General features: G+C 47.1%; 7 protein-coding genes across 7 annotated transcripts; 3 read left to right on the top strand and 4 right to left on the bottom strand.

Moving 5' to 3' along the window:
- Positions 1-4055: 4055 nt before the first annotated feature.
- CCR75_008249 (uncharacterized protein) lies at positions 4056-4736 on the top strand (the record flags this gene model as incomplete). Its single annotated transcript, XM_067966303.1, has 1 exon — positions 4056-4736. One exon carries the CDS (start codon positions 4056-4058, stop codon positions 4734-4736), a length of 681 nt encoding a protein of 226 aa, XP_067820735.1.
- A 385-nt stretch (positions 4737-5121) lies between these two features.
- On the bottom strand, positions 5122-8418 carry CCR75_008250 (uncharacterized protein; the record flags this gene model as incomplete). The annotated part of the gene is made up of 1 exon (XM_067966304.1): positions 5122-8418. The coding sequence occupies one exon, from the start codon at positions 8416-8418 to the stop codon at positions 5122-5124; it is 3297 nt and encodes a 1098-aa protein (XP_067820937.1).
- A 1708-nt stretch (positions 8419-10126) lies between these two features.
- On the top strand, positions 10127-12359 carry CCR75_008251 (uncharacterized protein). The gene is made up of 3 exons (XM_067966305.1): positions 10127-10317; positions 10377-10557; positions 10626-12359. Exons 1-3 carry the CDS (start codon positions 10166-10168, stop codon positions 11067-11069), a joined length of 777 nt encoding a protein of 258 aa, XP_067820938.1. The 5' UTR covers positions 10127-10165; the 3' UTR covers positions 11070-12359.
- Positions 11236-11970, bottom strand: CCR75_008252 (uncharacterized protein; the record flags this gene model as incomplete). Its single annotated transcript, XM_067966306.1, has 1 exon — positions 11236-11970. One exon carries the CDS (start codon positions 11968-11970, stop codon positions 11236-11238), a length of 735 nt encoding a protein of 244 aa, XP_067820935.1.
- A 223-nt stretch (positions 12360-12582) lies between the features above and the next one.
- On the bottom strand, positions 12583-12986 carry CCR75_008253 (uncharacterized protein; the record flags this gene model as incomplete). The annotated part of the gene is made up of 3 exons (XM_067966307.1): positions 12583-12778; positions 12838-12883; positions 12971-12986. 3 exons carry the CDS (start codon positions 12984-12986, stop codon positions 12583-12585), a joined length of 258 nt encoding a protein of 85 aa, XP_067820936.1.
- Positions 12987-13121: 135 nt separating this feature from the next.
- CCR75_008254 (uncharacterized protein) lies at positions 13122-14303 on the top strand (the record flags this gene model as incomplete). The annotated part of the gene is made up of 1 exon (XM_067966308.1): positions 13122-14303. One exon carries the CDS (start codon positions 13122-13124, stop codon positions 14301-14303), a length of 1182 nt encoding a protein of 393 aa, XP_067820933.1.
- On the bottom strand, positions 13133-16411 carry CCR75_008255 (uncharacterized protein; the record flags this gene model as incomplete). The annotated part of the gene is made up of 5 exons (XM_067966309.1): positions 13133-14938; positions 15012-15188; positions 15250-15550; positions 15618-16117; positions 16274-16411. The coding sequence occupies 5 exons, from the start codon at positions 16409-16411 to the stop codon at positions 14684-14686; spliced, it is 1371 nt and encodes a 456-aa protein (XP_067820934.1). The 3' UTR covers positions 13133-14683.
- Positions 16412-17057: the final 646 nt, after the last annotated feature.

Here is a 17057-nt window from a genome sequence, read left to right as displayed (position 1 = left end):
CTTACTGACTTCCAACAGTTGGTTGGAATCGGTAGCGGCTTCAGTGGCGCACTGCTGGACGGTGCAGGCTTAATGCGCTGACACTGTTCGCAAGAGCGAATATAGTTGGCCACCCATCTATATAGGTGTGGCCACCAAAATTCCTCTGACACTCGTAAGAATGTCTTTTCACGGCCCAGATGCCCACTAGATGGTGCATCATGGAGCTCGTGAAGGATCATCAACTTGAGATCTGTGTCATGAGGCACATAGATTCTCAAGGGATCACAAGGTGACAGCTGATGCCATAACAGGCCATCGCTGTAGCTAAAGCGATTGAGCTTAGCTTTCAGGTGCGACGGAAGGGAAACCTTTCGTCCACCGAAGTGATCCAACAGCAGGCGACAGTGGTCGTCCTGACTGTAGCTCTCTTTTATCTCAGAGGCCAATGAGCTCGTCACGTGGTATGCCTTCATGGCTGCCAACGTCGACGGCTGAAATTGTGCTTTCGCACTAGACACACTTTCCTGGTGTCTAACCTCGAAGTCTGGTCTGCGCGATAAAGCGTCAGCCAAGACATTCGACTTACCCGGCTTATATTCAACTTTGAAATTAAATTCAGAGAAGAATGTGAGCCATCTTGCCATTCTAGGCGAGAGGTGCGGTGAGTTTATTGCGGTCCGCAGTGATGCGTGATCCGTATAAACCACAAATAATTCGGTGCCCAATAGGCGCACACGAAACTTGACAAGAGCATACTAAATTAAAAGTAGTTTTTTTGTCATGCACAGGGTAATTCAGCTCCCCGGCTTATAATAGCCGGGACTGATAAGAGATGACGCACTCAACGCCGTCGTCATCCTTCTGCATGAGCGCGCTGCCGATTGCAAAATTACTTGCATCGCAAACGACGTAAAGGGCTTATCCGCGTCGGGCAATGCCAAGACCGGTGCGTCCACAAAAGACTGCTTCACTGATGTGAACGCATCATCTTGTTCTTTTGACCAAACCCATTCTGTGTCCTTTATAAGGAGATCAGATAATAATTTAGCTTGCTCAGCATAATTCTTGCTATATTTATGCAAGTAATTAGCGATGCCCTCGTGACCTGCCAGTTTAGCAGTGGTCAATAAAACTACGCCTTATTACCGACCTCTTGAAGGTATCATAGGTGAGTTTGGTTCTAAAAGCGTGAGCGAGGCTCAACGCTTTGTGGATGAGCGATAAGCCATCACACTTTAAGTCCGTGACGCAATGGCAAGCGCACAGGACAAGCAAAATGAATATGCGGACCAAAATGGTCTCAAAAATAGTGACGAGCCTTTGCTCGGACATCAACGAGATCCGAGGTCAGTCGTGAGACTTGGCCCTCGAGATCCGCAATACATCGTTCAGCAGCGCTTAACACATGTGACTGAACGGACGAAGGTAAGGCAGTCGCGAGAAGGTGGGCGAGATCGCCACTCCTATCGGGCGCCATCTGCACTAATGGATGCGAGTGGGAATCAACGCTTCCTTGTTGGAAGGTTGCTTGCCCACCGCTCCGTTCCAGCAAGGGTATCAGATCCTCGTCCAAGGGAAAGGTTAACCGAAGAGTTTGACTCTTGGAAACCGCTCGATACCCTACGTATTGATGCGCCCAGCTTGGTGGCTGCCTATGAAAAGGATCACTAGCTGAGGCCTCTTTGCTAGTCTCAAATGGACTAGCAGAAGTAGCGTTGTGAAAAGAAACAGTTCAGTCCCACTCATGATTTCTTTCACACGCAAGCGGGCGAGTTTAAATCGCTGCGACCGCTGTTTCATCGCATCGGAATGCGGATGAATGCGGCGCAGGAATTTCGCCTCGTATTGGTCGGGCGTTTCATTTGAACGCAACACGACCAGGATCGGGAAAATACGCCCAAGCGATTTCCCTGAGCCCTCCAAGATTTAAAGACGCCATAATAATTATAAGCGTCTATAAGAGCGCGCTTTAGGAGCGACGCTCTTGGCCCGTTTAAGCGAGGCCATTTAGATGGAGGGGGCATCCGCGATATGCTACCCGTCACATAGCCACGTTCAAAACGACTGGCTTGTGACACCGACTGAGCACGTTCACGTGTTGTCTGCGGAGCTTTAGGCTCCGAATTCTCTATGTCAGAACTATTATGGGTTATGGTCTAAGCACAAGGCGTTATGGTTATACCCAACAGAGAAGCGGCTGCGCCTTTATGGGCAGCGCTCTCATTACCTGTCGCTGCGCTATCCAGCGCAGACGACGAGACAGCATTCGTAAACGATGCTGTCTCCATGTTGTGAGTCATGAGAGAAGTTTGGATGGGCAATAATGCGCCACCATCACTCCTCATGAGCTCGTTGTCCGCATCACTACTATGAGGTGACGGCAACGGTGTCGACTCATTGTAATCGACAGTGAGCGACAGAATAACATCCTTACTGTTAAAGTGGGATGGATCCTTTAGCCCTGTTAACGCGACAGCAGCAGCAGCTGTCGGCGTTTCGACTAAGGCGACACGGCCGGCGAATTAACACGGCGCGGGCGCTTAGTGCGAGGTTGAGTGGGCGTCTTCGCAGACGACCCACCAACGTGGCCCCTTTTAGGTGGCATCTTGGGCGCCGTGAATGGAAACACGTGCGCTAGAGTAATCAAGTGAACAAGCGGCGCGTAAAGCTGCTCGCAGTTCCTCTCTCCTCTTTGACGAATTTAAAAATGTAAATTCGTTCTTAAAGAGGGGGATGGTGTTACGGGCTGAAGTTGCCTCTATGTTACACAGTTCCCGTTAAGTACACTTGGTGTACTTAAGGGGATGGTCAATGACTAAATAATAGTAATTAGACCCAACATTCGGGTGTGGTGCACATTTGTGACCAACCCTTGTGTATGTGATGCACATGGGTGCATTCACATTAGGAGGGATGACGCCCAGCGTCATCCGTGATGACGGCTAGCGTCATCCGTTACGCGAGGTATCTATAAAGATACGCTCGCAATACATATTACATGATATCTATAGAGATAACATTTTAATTGGTAAAAACAGGTATTTGTATTTAATTCTATTAAATATGACTCAGTCTGAAAACTACTTCCTACTTGGTAAGTGCGCACGAGGAGACGAATTACAGCTCCCGTGACGACACTTAACCAGAGTACTTAGTGCGTTGAATGAGGTCGCTAACGCGCCCACCACAACTACTCACTCGTAACGGGGTGTATCGTTACATGGAATTAACACTTAAAAGTTGTTAATTAATATTATCGAAAAGGTTGATAATATCTGGAAGATATTACTTTATATAGTAATATTCAGAATTCTTATCCATAAATAGGTATAGACCATTATATCTATTTATTCCGCAGACTAATCAGCTGTAGAGGTAATCAAAGAGAGTTACAGATAAGATAAAGATAAGAATTCAATTACATGTTTAGTAATAGATTATAATTAAGTTAGCATTTACAAGACAGAAAGAGAGACATTAAATTATATTAATACAATTTCATTTTACCCTCTTTAAGCTAGTAACCTTAAGGAGAAGTCTTCCTCTGCACGTACTAGTGTACGTGAAATAACGTGAGGCACCACTCGCAACTGAGGCAGTGCGAAGTGGACTTGTACTGAAGCAGTACAAGTCGTAGTGCCCCGTTACATCACTGCACGCAAGAGAGGCTGGTTAAACCGCTTCCTCGCTGTGCTAGGGTGGGTGTCTAAGTAGAAGCGTGGCCGGATTACGACGTGCCCGCCTACACCGCTCCGGGGTACTTAGTGCGTTGGGTGAGGTCGCTAAGGCGCTCACCACAACAACCTCACTGCACGCGAGAGTCGACGGTCAAATCGCTTCCTCGCTGTGCTAGGTCGTTTGCTTAAGTAGAGCGTAGCCGCATAAAGACGTGCCCGCCTACAGCTAATGTTGGAATTTTGACGTCTTGCATCCAATTTACGACTGCAAATTTTCATGTTTCTTTTAAATCTAATAAACAAAATTAAATATTAAAATGTCATCAAATTACTCGACCACGGCATCTTACCAGCGCAATTGTGTGTGATAACATTTATGGCTTGCAACGCATAAATATGCTTCCTATGATCAAGTTGGGTGGCCTGGTGGCCCGCACACTGACAAAGCCTATGGCACGTGTTGTTAAGTCGCGTTCTAAGGTGCATCCGCTTCTTCGTGTCATATGCGAAAAGCTGGGCCAGCAGCAACACCGACTAAGTATAAAGTTGCACATGGGATTTCGTGGCATTGCCAACTACAACATAAAGCCGCTGTCATCAGACCAAGCGGTGGAACAGGGTGCGGATTTAATGGGCGAATTGCTTATCTTTTCTGTGGCTCTTGGTGTTGCGTCATTTGAGTATTCGCGCTCAGCCGCCAACGCGCGAAACAAGGAGGCAACCCATAAAGAGCTACAGCTGCAGGAAGAGCGCGAGATGGAGACGCGCTTCGCGCGTTTAGAGTCCCAGGTGGTTAAGCTTGAGAAACGCCTTACAGAACTTGCGCGCATTAAAGATAGTGAGATGGGCACTAGACTAGAGCTGGTTGTGGCCGAGACCGAACGACAGAACAAAATTAAGACGATAGCGCATCACACATCTTCTGGTGCCTCTAATATTAAACGGGGAGCTCAGCAAAGTGACCAAAATGTACATGTGGGCATTGACATTGACGAAAATTTGGCGGCGAAGATTACATCGTCTGCTGCTAAGTTGTGGACAAGCACATCCAACGCATTGGCAAGGTTGTTCAAGTAAGTAGCTTCTTTGTCTGCTTGACTATATCGTCGCTTTCAAATTATAATGGATTTTGGCGAATATAGTTGCTGTTATTAATGACTATAATGGGACGATTAGGTAAAATGGCTTTTATTCTTACGAATTTACGAGAGGCTCCATGGCGCAAGAAATACTTCTTCATTACTTCAAGTTACGCGTCTTGGATTGCTACCTTATGAGTGTGCTAAACAGCGTAATTGAGTGAAACAATTTGGAAAACCTTAAGATTTATTTAATCTTTTAAAACTCCTTGATCAGCCACTTATTTGCGCCACTTCACTTGTTGACTCTTCTTATCTTTACCTGTTGCAGAAGCGCAATGGCAGCGTCGTGATTAATCCGTTCTATTCCCCTCACAGTGGTCTTATACTTCAGAATCGATTAGGATCCATTTAATACGGCGGAAACACTTGCGAACAATTTCCTCCAGCTCGTTAAAGCGTCCGCTATACATGAGGAGGTTATGCATCAGACGGAGGCGGTCCCCCACATGCCTTAGACGCTTTTTAATCTGATTTAATTGCGACGTACCAAGGCCCTGCGGAATCAGATTTTCCACGACAGTACGAAACACGTAACCGTCGAGCTGGTCGGTCAAAGCTACCCGCATCCGCAACTCGACTGGTGCATTCGGTCCCAATTCATTAAGTTTGGCTTCGTATGTCTTCAACAAGATCGATACCTTCTCCCAAGCCTCCTCTTGTCCAGGTAGAAAAGAAAGCTCCGATCCATGAGCGTACTCTGGATGAAACATTTCCCGGCCAACAACACGCAATAGCATATTGAACAAAGCAAGCTGCAATCCAATTTTTTCACCAGGTTTGTGGTGGAATTCCTTTTGAACCGCCTCTAGAATCCAAAAGATACCAAGCGCCTCAGATGGATCATCACGGCACTCCCACACCAACTTGGCGACCGATACATCTACTAAGAGATTCCCGTCGGGCTTTGTCAAACCAAAATGGGCCATCCACTCGACGGACTTAGTCAAGTACGAGTCGGTCAACGGCGAAGGCGTCGAGTCCTTGATCATGAACTTGTTGAGCGGGTGGGCTACAATGCGCTGCATTATTTCGCTAGTCACATTATTCGAAAGCAGTTTCTGCAAGGCTATCGTTGGGTACAGCGACTCGCGACCCGTGACATCCGGCAGCAGCCCACGCATCAGACACTGAATACGGGGCCACGATAGACCAGCAAACAATATGTTTCCCTGTCTATCTAAACCACGACGACCGGCACGGCCAGCCATTTGTTGTACCATAAGTGATGTTAAGACATCATGTGCTGTGTCTTCGCAAAAACAGCACGTTCGAAATGGCATATTTACGCCATAAGCAAGAGAATCATCTGAAAACACGACCGCCAGACGGCCTGCCTGAGCAAGTGCTTGTACAATTCGCAAGTACGCCGCCGGCAAATTTTGGTTGTAAATGGCAATACCACGGCGCAGTGAGCGCACAAGAGCGTGACCATCGTCTGAGTCCTCCGACAATTCACGTCGTAGCTGCCACTTGATTTCTTTGAACTCGGTGGCTGTAAGACGAGATCCTACCGGAGTCAGAACAAAGTCGGGGTGCGGAGCATAAATATCTGGAGGCGACTTCTCCTCAAATGCCTGAGCCTCGCGATCGTCTTCCTCCTTGCCTTTTGCCTTGATCTTAGCCTCACGTTTTTTCATCGCGATTTGATTCTTCTCCCATTCGGCATACTCAAGCTGCACTTTCTCACGAAAATTCGGATATTTAGCCGACTCAGAAGCTTCAATGGCTGATAGGAGCTGGTTGAATAGCTGGCGACATCGAACGGAATTTAGCTGAAAGAAAATGGCAGGGACGAGGTTTTTGGTGCAAAGTTGACAAACAAGGCTATAAACATCCACTAAACTGGTAGGATTCATGTCACGCGGGTTGTGCAGCTTCACCGTAATGTTCTGTAGATTTGTTGGTGGTGCAAAAAAGTCAAGAAGTGACTGAGTCGCCTTCGGCTCCTGCGAAGCAAGATCTTCTAGCCGCTTTTTGATCTGGTCTTCATACTTTTTGGACTCCATCAACGTAATGCGGTGAGTGCGTTTCCCGAGGTCAACAATATATTCTTCGTCATCATTATCACCTTTCTTGGACTTTTTATCTTTTTTAATTTTTTTGTCTTTCTTCGACCTTTTGTCGTTCTTACATGATGCGGCGGCAGCTGTTGCTTCACCTTCAGTCTCTGCTTCAAGCTTGAAAAATTTGTGCGGGTCAACGTCCTCAATCAGCTCAGATGGATAAAACTTCTCCATAGCCTGCCACAGTGCAAATGCATCGCGAGGAGTGAACGCTAGGTCACCAGCGTCAAAGCCAATTGTTGTCAAGTATTCCAAAGTCACGCCCGCACACGGGTGCAGGTACACCATTTCCTGCTTCTTGTTGGTCTGGTCCCCTTCTACTTTCTCTTCGTACCAGATTATTCTTTGTAAATTTATAAATCGACCCTTGTATTCAAGAAGATGGACGTCTCGCTCAAGATGCGTCTCCCACCACTCCTTAAGCTTTTCGGCATTACCAATTGTAGCAGAAAGAGCCAAAAAGGGACAAGTCACAGCTTTGATAATGCGTTCAAGTGCATCGCCTTCGGACCCATTCAAATCGTGAACTTCATCATAAACCGCGTACTGAAAGTCGTAGCCAATCTCAACAAGAGTCGACTCGACTGCACGTGGGGTTCCTACAGCAATACGGAATCCAGGCGGCAAAAACACTGTACCCTCTGTGATAAGTGCTACAGATCCCTTCACCATCGCTTGAAACAAAGCCGCTACCTGCCACGCCAGAGGATCGGTAGGAACGATAAATAGCACTTTTCCTCCCACCACAGACACATAAGATGAGAGCACAGTTTTGCCAGAACTTGTGGGAGCACACACAATGACCGAGTGATTCTGATCGATGTGAGTTAGCACAGTGCGCTGCCAGTCGTCTAAAATGAACTTGTTCATGTGGTGCATGTTAAGGGGAGGGAGGCGGTCCGACATTTCAGTGAGCTGCCACTCAATCAAGTCTTTATCAGCAAGATACTCGTTAATGACCTTAACGTACTTCCGATATTTTTTGTGAACAGCATTGATTTCCTCAACAAGTTTCCCATCATCAATTTCAGTCATGGTCTTCTGCTTATCGTGCTTCGTGCGGGCAAGGGGGCCAGTGGCGCGCTCGGGTATAAACTTGATTCGCTGAATCTCCCAGAGCGTGTCAACTGCATCTGTATATTCCTTCTTTTTGCAGCTGTCACGTAAAATCTCATAAAGTTGTTTGAGACGACCAGTAGGGGTCACCATTTTCATGTCTAACAGGTTCTTTGATTTCTTTACATTAGCCAGTTTCTCTTCGTCCACTTTGCTCTGCTTCTGAGCTTTTTCTTTGGCGAGCTGCATGCGAATCAAATCTGCTTTTTTTAATTTACCGCTTGCCGCATTTAAAACAGCCTTCTTGTCCTCCTTTACTATGCCTTTCTTGTCTTGGGTGGACGGCGCCTCCTCCTCCTGCTCTTCGGGCCACAAATTGCGCGGGTTGAATGGATTCGTTGGCGCTAGGTCGCGTAAAATCACCGGCATGCGGTCGGGCCAGACCTTTTGCCAGTTGACGTCGTACATGACCGACTTCTTGTCTCCTGACGGTGACATTGTCAAACTACCACAACAAGGGGATAGAAAAATGGGTATCCAACCATTCCCCTTGAAAAGTAAAATGATGTGAACTCACAGAATATTATGTACGTTACCATTATGGAATGATTCTCATTTCTACCAAACCGCAATTATGGTGCGTGCATTCTGACATGCTTGTTACATGAAGTGGCTGCGTATGTTACGCCATTGCCTTCTTTTTGATTGTGCAGAGCCGCTTTTATATACAAGCTAAGTCTTTGGTAACGCGCAACATGGTGGCGCTTATGGCAGTAGGCACCGTTGGTATGCTGAATGGTGGTCGATCGTCGCGGGCGGAGCATTCGACGACTTTAGCAGAGGCGAATAAGGTAGCGACTAATAGCGAGTGGTACCCTAATACAACGACCAAGCATTGGCATTTTTACAAAGGAAAGATGACAAAAGCTAGTGCGAAGTCCGTTAAGCTCTTCAAGGTGGCCGACACGCCCATCGCGGACGAGATCGCCAGCTATCTGGGAGTTGAGCTAAATGACATGGAAGTGAAGAAATTTAATGATGGAGAGACAAGTATTATCGTTAACGAAAATGTGCGCGGTAAGCGCGTCTATATAGTCAGCTCCACGACCACAGTGGATCGGTGAGTCTGCTGCGACAGCCAACTAACTGGTTAGAAATTTATCGTTGCTGTTCACCTGTAGCTTGATGGAACTATTGCTGGCCATTTCTGCAATGCGTCGTGCTTCGGCTAAAAGCATAACAGCTGTAATACCGTTTTACGGATACGCCCGCATGGATCTGATGCATAAAGGTCGTGAGCCGATTGCTGCTGCGGTAGGTGCTGTGGTTGGGGAGTAAAATCTAGATTATTTTACTTATAGCAGTTATGTTTGCTCAGGATGTTGCCCGTATGCTCGAGACTATGGGCGTGGATCACGTTGTGTCGGTGGACCTTCACAGTGCACAGATCGAGGGTTTCTTCAAGCCACAAATCCCGGTACGATTAGTTAAAGAATGAAGGGCGAACACGAGTCTTCACGCTGACAATTGTTGCGTGGTCACAGGTCGACAACCTTCAGGCGTTTCCTGTCGGCGCTGTTTACTTTTCGGAGCAGACCCTCGGTGATCCGATTGTCGTGGCACCACACTCGGCTGCTGTGAATCGTGCGGCCATGTTCCGCGACACTCTTTCACGGGCGATAGACGAGTCTGTTCCGCTGGCTTTCGTTATTCGCAAGCACCAACTTGACGAGGATCAACCCGGCGAGCTGGTTGGTGATGTCAACGGCAAAGACTGCATCATCGTAGACAACCTCGTAGATACTGGCTCAACACTGGTGAAGACTGCCAAGGTGCTCAAGGCCAACGGCGCCAAGACTGTCTCAGCCTTTGCAGTGCACGCTCGTTACTCGGCTCACGTACGTATACTTGCAATAATCATGACAGCTCTTCAATTGTTGAGGGAGAATTCACTCGTGTTTAACTTTTTGGTGTTTACAATGTTAGGCAATGCAAACGCTCGAAAGTTGCGAGGAATTGGACAAGCTCGTAACCACGAACACAATCCCTGCACGGTATAAATCAGACAAAATTCCATCCAAGATCGTGACGCTATCGGTTGCTCCGTTCATCGCGGAGGTTATTTCCTGTATCCACACGAAGAATTCGATTATTCAGGTTTCGAAAACGAAATAGGCTTGAATATATGAAGTAATTTCAATCAATCAATAGCCAAAGACCAATGTTTTTAGTATAGATAAATACCATGATGACCGAAGACAAGAAGCCGGAAGATGAGCTGCAGTTCATTTCTGTCGAGTCAGATGCCCAGACGATTAACGTCTCCTCTGCGGCGCGTGAGAAACCCACAGGCACCCAAATGTCTGTAGCTCATACGGCTAGCGATAAAAAAACAATGTACGTAGCAGTTTCCCTTCGTTTGGAAGGAGTTTTGTAAGCTAATGTGTCGAGTTTAGACTCACTTCTATGCACAAGACGGTGACTAGTGCCAAACATCCAGTGGCAGCTTTTTTTCATCTCTTTTTTAAGGGTTTAGCTGTGCTGTTGTATCTGTTCGGCAGTATTTTCATCTCCAACTTCGTCTTAATCTTTGTGGTGTGCGTTCTGCTGCTAGCTTTTGACTTTTGGACAGTCAAGGTAATGTTGTGGAAGCATTTGAGCTATGATTAAATTTTGAGTAATTTTGCTGTTACTATGCTGCGCAGAATATCACGGGGCGACTACTCGTTGGTCTTCGCTGGTGGAACAAAATTAACGACGACGGCACAAGCGAATGGGTTTTTGAGTCCCACGAGGACATGGCCGAGATCGACCCGTTGGACTCGCGCGTTTTCTGGGCAGGACTCTATGGTCCACCGGTGCTATGGATAATGCTACTTATTATCGCTATCCTCAAGTTTAACGTTGAGTGGGCACTTATCGTAATGGTCGCCGTGGCTTTGAGCGGAGCAAACATCATCGGTTACACGAGATGCAAAAAAGATGCCAAGCAAAAGATGCAATTATTGATGTCCAATGGTGCTATGGGGGCCTTAAGCTCTTCAGCTGGCTCATCACTTTTGTCGACTATCGGTGGTCTGGCTCTCGGTGGAGGCCTTGGTGGGCTCAGTGGAGCACCGAAGAGACCGCCCCAGCGTGAGGACGTTTGAAAACGGCACACCTTTAGGCATTGACATGGTTACATTCAATAACAAAAAATAGCCAACAGCGTATCCTATATGTATTTCTCACAAAAGTAACAAGTATTTCGAAAAGGAACACCATACGAGCCCCTGCTCAATCATGATGCTATGCCCGCGCATTTCACTTGCGTCCTTAAGTGCTGTGAGAAGGCGTGATCAGATCCTTCATCTGCTCATTTAATTGCGAATAGAACCTATGATACTCGAAGATATCGCCCTTGCCGCGACGCACTTCTACCAAGTGCAAGCTCTCCGCGAGCATAAAGATCTGGATGACCACACCGACAGCACCCTTGGGGGTTTGTAAAACGGCTTTTACTTTAGAAGAATTTTCAATAGTAATGTCGCAGTGGAGGCTTTCCAGATGGCCCGTCAGGCGAGTCATGATGCTCGCCGCCGGGATAGTGGTCGTAAACTGTGACGATCGCTTCACCCGCTTTTCATCATTGCTCTGAAACATGCGATTGAGGGCCATACCCCCGCACATGTTGATTAGATCGAACGCGTTCATCACTTTCAAGCCACCGTCCAGCTTATCCTTTTTGTCCGAGTTAATCTCGTCCTGGTGCTCTAAAATGGCGGCGTCGAGGTCGGCTTGACTCGGCTTAATCGTAATGTGGTCGAGTGGCGCTGGCACAGAAGCTTCCGTCAACTCGTCACTTATTGTGCCAGGACCAGCAATTGGAGTCACTTGCTCATCGGCACTATTGGCATTGATGAACCACTCGTCGTGTAGGATATCCTTAATCAAAATACGCGTCTCCGGGTCAGGAACAAGGATGCGATTTAATAACGCCTTCACGCGCGGGGTAAACCAGCTTGGGTACGAAAACTCGGCCTTTTGGATCTTTCGAAATAATGCCGACATTGTCGGCTCATCAAACGGAAGAAACCCAGCCAGCAGCACATAGAGGATTACTCCCATTGACCATACATCAGCGGCGCGTCCGTCGTAACCTTTGTCAGCAAGCACTTCGGGAGCTACGTAATTAGGCGTGCCGCACGTCGTGTGTAATAGTGAGGCACGCGAGCTTTCTGGACCGTCTGGGCCACCGCCTTCGTACAACGCCGAGAGACCAAAGTCGGAAATTTTAAGATCTCCATTCTCGTCCAGCAGCAAGTTTTCTAAAGTGCGAAAATATTTTTACATTAGCTTAAGTAAGTAAACTTTGACACAAAACGCAAAAAAGGACCCGGCTTCAGGTCGCGATGGCACACGCCGCTCTCGTGGCAGTATTGCACACCATCTACAAGCTGGCGAAAGTAGAATCGCGCTGTCTCTTCGCTAAATCTGTAGGCGAGCCATTATCAAAAAATATTAAGAGGTAAACCGTCTGTGCATGTTTGTGGTCATAAGAGCTTGCCTTCCTTCGCTCACGATCTTATCAAATAGCTCACCGCCTGTGATTAACTCCAAAACAATAAAGATCTACAATTTCGGAACCATATTAAGCTTCTCAATATCGCCTCTTTATCGATGTTACCAGTGCGGACAGACCTTCGTTCGACTGGCAAGCACCTCCCTTAGAACCACGACGTGCTTGTGGCGCACCATCTTCATAATGGAGATCTCCTTCTTAATTTGCGCACCCATGTTCTGCTTTTGGATTTTTTCCTTGTCCAGCACCTTAATAGCCACGCGCTCATCCGTCTCCGTGTTCACGGCATATTTCACTCTGCAGAGAATTAGCCCTATTCTATATTGTGATACTCCAATAAAAAAGGAGAAACCTACTTTCCGAAGGTTCCCTCGCCAAGCGTCTTGCCGATCTCGTACTTTCCTGAACAGCGGAGGGGACAGTGTCAATCGAATTAAAAATGAGCGGCAGAAACTATGGATGCGAAGATGTCTGCTTCGAGTGACTTACCGACTTTCTTTACCATATCCGTGTGAAGGCAGTTCCCTTCGACGATCGTATCTGCTCACTTTTCTTTTGACTTTTCAACGATGGAGCTCCTCTGTAGCCAATCGGGTGCATGTATTGATTCGTGACAACATAATTTGTTAAAAGTTGCTTAATGAAGCTGCCAGACTCCGAGCCACAAAATGATGCGCAAATAGATGCGGAGGCCACCGCATTGCCTATGATCCCTGTGACAATCCTGTCTGGTTTCTTAGGCGCGGGTAAGACGACACTACTAAAATTCATCTTGTCGACGTTTCATGGCAAACGCATCGCGGTGATTGAAAACGAGTTTGGGGAGGAGATCGGCGTAGAGAGTCTTGTGGCTAAAGACGGCGTCAGTGGCGACGTCATGGACGATTTTTACGAGCTGAATAATGGTTGTGTGTGCTGTACAGTGCGCGACGATCTCGTTAATACCCTGGAAAGGCTCCTGGAGCGCCGCAATCGCTTTGATTACATTATAGTAGAGACTACAGGCATGGCGGATCCTGGTAAAGTGGCCAGCATTTTCTGGGTAGATGACGAACTTGAGGGTCGAATCTATCTTGATGGGATTGTCACGCTTGTCGACTCTCCACGTCTCGACTTTCACCTGAAGCACGCGGACACCCAGCGAGAAACGGCGGCACAACTTGCCTACGCAGACCGGATTTTGCTCAATAAGGTTGACCTTATACCTGACGACGAGCAGCGTGCTGTGATTGTGAGAAAAGTGACAGAAATCAATGGCTTGGCTACCATTAAGTGGACCGAAAAGTCGAGAGTAGATTTGGCGGACATTCTCGACATAAAGAGTTTTACGACCAGCAGAGCAGAGCAGGTGGAGAAAGAGTTGCGCACATTCATGAATAACAACATTGAAAATGAAAGCCTGAAGGTTTACAATAACAACCAATTAATTCACACAAGTGGCATGCAGACCATTTGCGTGAGAATTCGAGTCGGCCCACTGGACCAAGATTATCTCGAGAGGTGGCTTGGAGAGTTGTTATGGGAGCAAGAATACGAAGACATCGGTACAGAGACTGCGCTGGGCACAACAGCTATTTCTCGTCAAAAGCTTTTCCGCATCAAGGGTGTCGTAGCAATTGTAGGTAAGGCCAACAAATTCATTTTGCAGGCTGTGCACGAGTTATTCGAAGTTTATGCATCCGATGAATGCTGGACTGAAAACAGTCTCATGGGTGACACGAATCGTGTCACGCAGGTCGTTTTTATTGGACTTCATCTATGCAAGGACGAATTAGAATCCGGTTTGAGACGTTGTGTCGTCGCTGATGCCACGAACTTGTGATTAATCAGACTTTGCATAAGGCACTCTCTATGACCTACCATAGCTTAATCACGCAAATTGCTATCGGTGCCTTTAATTGCTTAGTCAAGACTCTGCTTTAGGCTCTCAGCTTATCGATACGTTCAATCGATTTGAGACCCACAAAGTGGAAAAATTGGATAAAAGTAGGTGGAACATCTCAGATTTGAATTGCAAGATCATATTCAACAAGAAATGCGAGTGAGGCTGGCTGTATCGTCAAAATATATTTTCGAATAATTTGCGGCGGCTAATCTAGGTCTGGTGTCAATTTGTGTCTATAGAGTACTCATATCATTGAAATAATTTGTGGCCAAAGCAACAAATTACAGATAAAAAGCATTTGACAATTACTTCCGTGGTCATAAAGATGGCGCTGCCTGTGTCAGAGACGATTTTGACCGTGGTTGTGCGACAACAACGACCGAAATGTCATTGCAACCGCTTTGAACCTTTTTTTGCTGTTGCTGCTGCTTCTTCATCTGAAGCATTCGCTCACGCACGCTCGGTTTAGCTTGGCCAAATTTTATTGCTTTGCGGATCTCAGAAGCCTTTAGCACGTCCAACTGCGCGCTGCCACTCAACTTTTTCTTAATCAGCGCCACAAACTCATCGTTCTAAATTAACATAAACAGGTACGTCCTTCAGTGCCTAACGTAGTGGAAATAAAGCATCCAAAGTCTACGCTACCCCAATAACTCGACGCGTGTATTGGCAGGTACGTCGTGTGGCTGCCTTGCACTCGATAACTTTGCAGCTAAGGAAAGCCGCGATTTCGTCGAAAAATGTCTCGCGTGTCTCAAGCACAAATTTGCGTAAATGGTCGCGGTCCATGCGAATCACGCACTTGGTCACGTACAAACCAGCCTTCCAGCCAAATAGAAATCAGAAGTCTCGTAAGAGTACTAAATTGCTTTCAACGACGCACCACGCTGATAATCTGTGCGTTTCGCTCAGTTGCACTCACGGCCAACAGCGGCTTTAGTAGCGCTTCGTCAACTTCTGCTTGCAATGTCGTATCAAGAACTTCTCGTGCTAGATCTTTAAGAAATTGCTTCTCAGAACAAGCTCTATTAAGCAGCACAGGAACAACAATGTGTAGGTGGTCGGTCATCTCCGCCCTTAAAGCGATAATCAGGTCTTGTATCGTCAACAGCGCATTGCGAGCCATCGCTGAGCGCAAACTTAACACTGCTGGGAGCACGAGCGTCACGAGAGCATCGTTACTTCTACAGCAAAAAAAGGTCAAACATCAATCTAGACCAAAAATTACGACACGAGCAGTTGCCCACTTACAGCTGACGTCGAGCTTCGGTGAGGTGGTGTTTAGCAAAGCGGCGGAGCAGATCAAGTGCTTCAAATTCATAGCCCCAAGATAAATCCGCGTCATCCAAAGTAGCAGTGCACATGGCGAGCTGTTTTTGTCGCAGCAGTTGGTCCAGTTTGTGAGCATCCGCAGCCACATCGTCACTTTTCAGCAACTCGTCCCACGTCTTGACAGTCACAAAAAACAATTCACCCTCTGGGGAATCGCTCGGTGTAACCATTGTCTGTGAAGCCGTCAAATTATCCTTCTCATCTAAAGCCGTAGAGCGTCGCCGCTTGCCAGGCGCCGCATCGGCCAGTTCAACAGCCTCCTGCTTCTCTTCTCGCCGCTGATGTTGCTTTTCTGGCGACTGATTGCGCTTGCGCGTGAGGGATGATGGTGCAGTGGACATGGCACAGCGCCACAAAGCTGCGCACAATAGCTTTACACTCGTCGTTAAGGCTGCCTGTAGCGACGCGGTGATCGCTGACTACCCAAAAATAAGAACTAGTAACCGGTACCGGTACAGCTATTGTGACTAATTTTCCTCGGGTCGATTTTGTGCAAACATCTTTTATTCAATATAAAAACCGCGCATCTCAATGACTTGTCCCGTCGCACCTTTCTAGCCAAGACTTGATAGCACTTTTCTCATGACGTTGGAGTCGCACGTGTTTGCAGCAGCACTAGGCGCGCTGATACCATCGCTCTTGCTGATACTGCAAATGGAAAAGCTATGGGCGCAAGAACTCCCGCCCCAGTGCAGTGGTGTATTGGACAGCATTTTTTGGCTGCAACCCGACGAAATTTACTCTCACTTCGAGTGCCTCGGCACTTCGGGAAGAGCGTTAAACGTGGAATTTTATATGTTTGATTTGTTGCTCTTCCCTCTAATATATTCAATAGCGCTGCTGGGACTTTTGCGTCGCCTTTGGCCCCACCGCCCCTTAGTGTGGATATTGCCAGTTCTAGCTGCCATTTGTGACGTGGGAGAGAATGTCACTATCATGGAGCTGCTCAGACTCTACCCTGAGCGCTGGATTATACTTGAAAAGGTTCTTAGTGTCCTTACAAGGGCCAAGTGGGTTGTGGTTTTGTCAGCGATTGTGTTTGTGGTGGTCGGCGCATTCAGGTTGACAGGCAGGTCTGGTGGGTTCATGTCCAAAACGGCAAAGAAACTTCGAAAGCGCGAATGAGAGTCTTTATTAAATCTTGAGCATATGGCTTATCTACTTTAGTCTTATCAAAATGATCTTTGTGAGTACCTTGCATCAGCTTGTTTCATTAGGTGGTTGTTCTAAGCCAAATTTAAAGCTGTAACTGAAGGCGACCAATTTACGTTATTTTCTGTCCTCGAATTTTAATGTGGTGTGCCGTCACAAAAGTACTATTTCCTACAAGCGGAATATTTTTAAAGGGGGGTATCGTTA

The sequence above is a fragment of the Bremia lactucae genome, linkage group LG12, assembly GCF_004359215.1.
Source record: "Bremia lactucae strain SF5 linkage group LG12, whole genome shotgun sequence".
Lineage (NCBI taxonomy): Eukaryota > Oomycota > Peronosporomycetes > Peronosporales > Peronosporaceae > Bremia > Bremia lactucae.
The sequence above is the reverse complement of the archived record's forward strand: the minus strand, read 5'-3'. Positions and strand labels throughout refer to the sequence as shown.

Excerpts from the sequence above, each read along its gene's own strand:
- CCR75_008251 (XM_067966305.1), top strand. The coding sequence starts at position 10,166 with ATGATGACCGAAGACAAGAAGCCGGAAGATGAGCTGCAGTTCATTTCT. Across the intron at positions 10,318-10,376 it reads GCTAGCGATAAAAAAACAAT|ACTCACTTCTATGCACAAGA; the intron begins GTACGTAGCAGT and ends TGTCGAGTTTAG. Across the intron at positions 10,558-10,625 it reads TTGACTTTTGGACAGTCAAG|AATATCACGGGGCGACTACT; the intron begins GTAATGTTGTGG and ends TATGCTGCGCAG.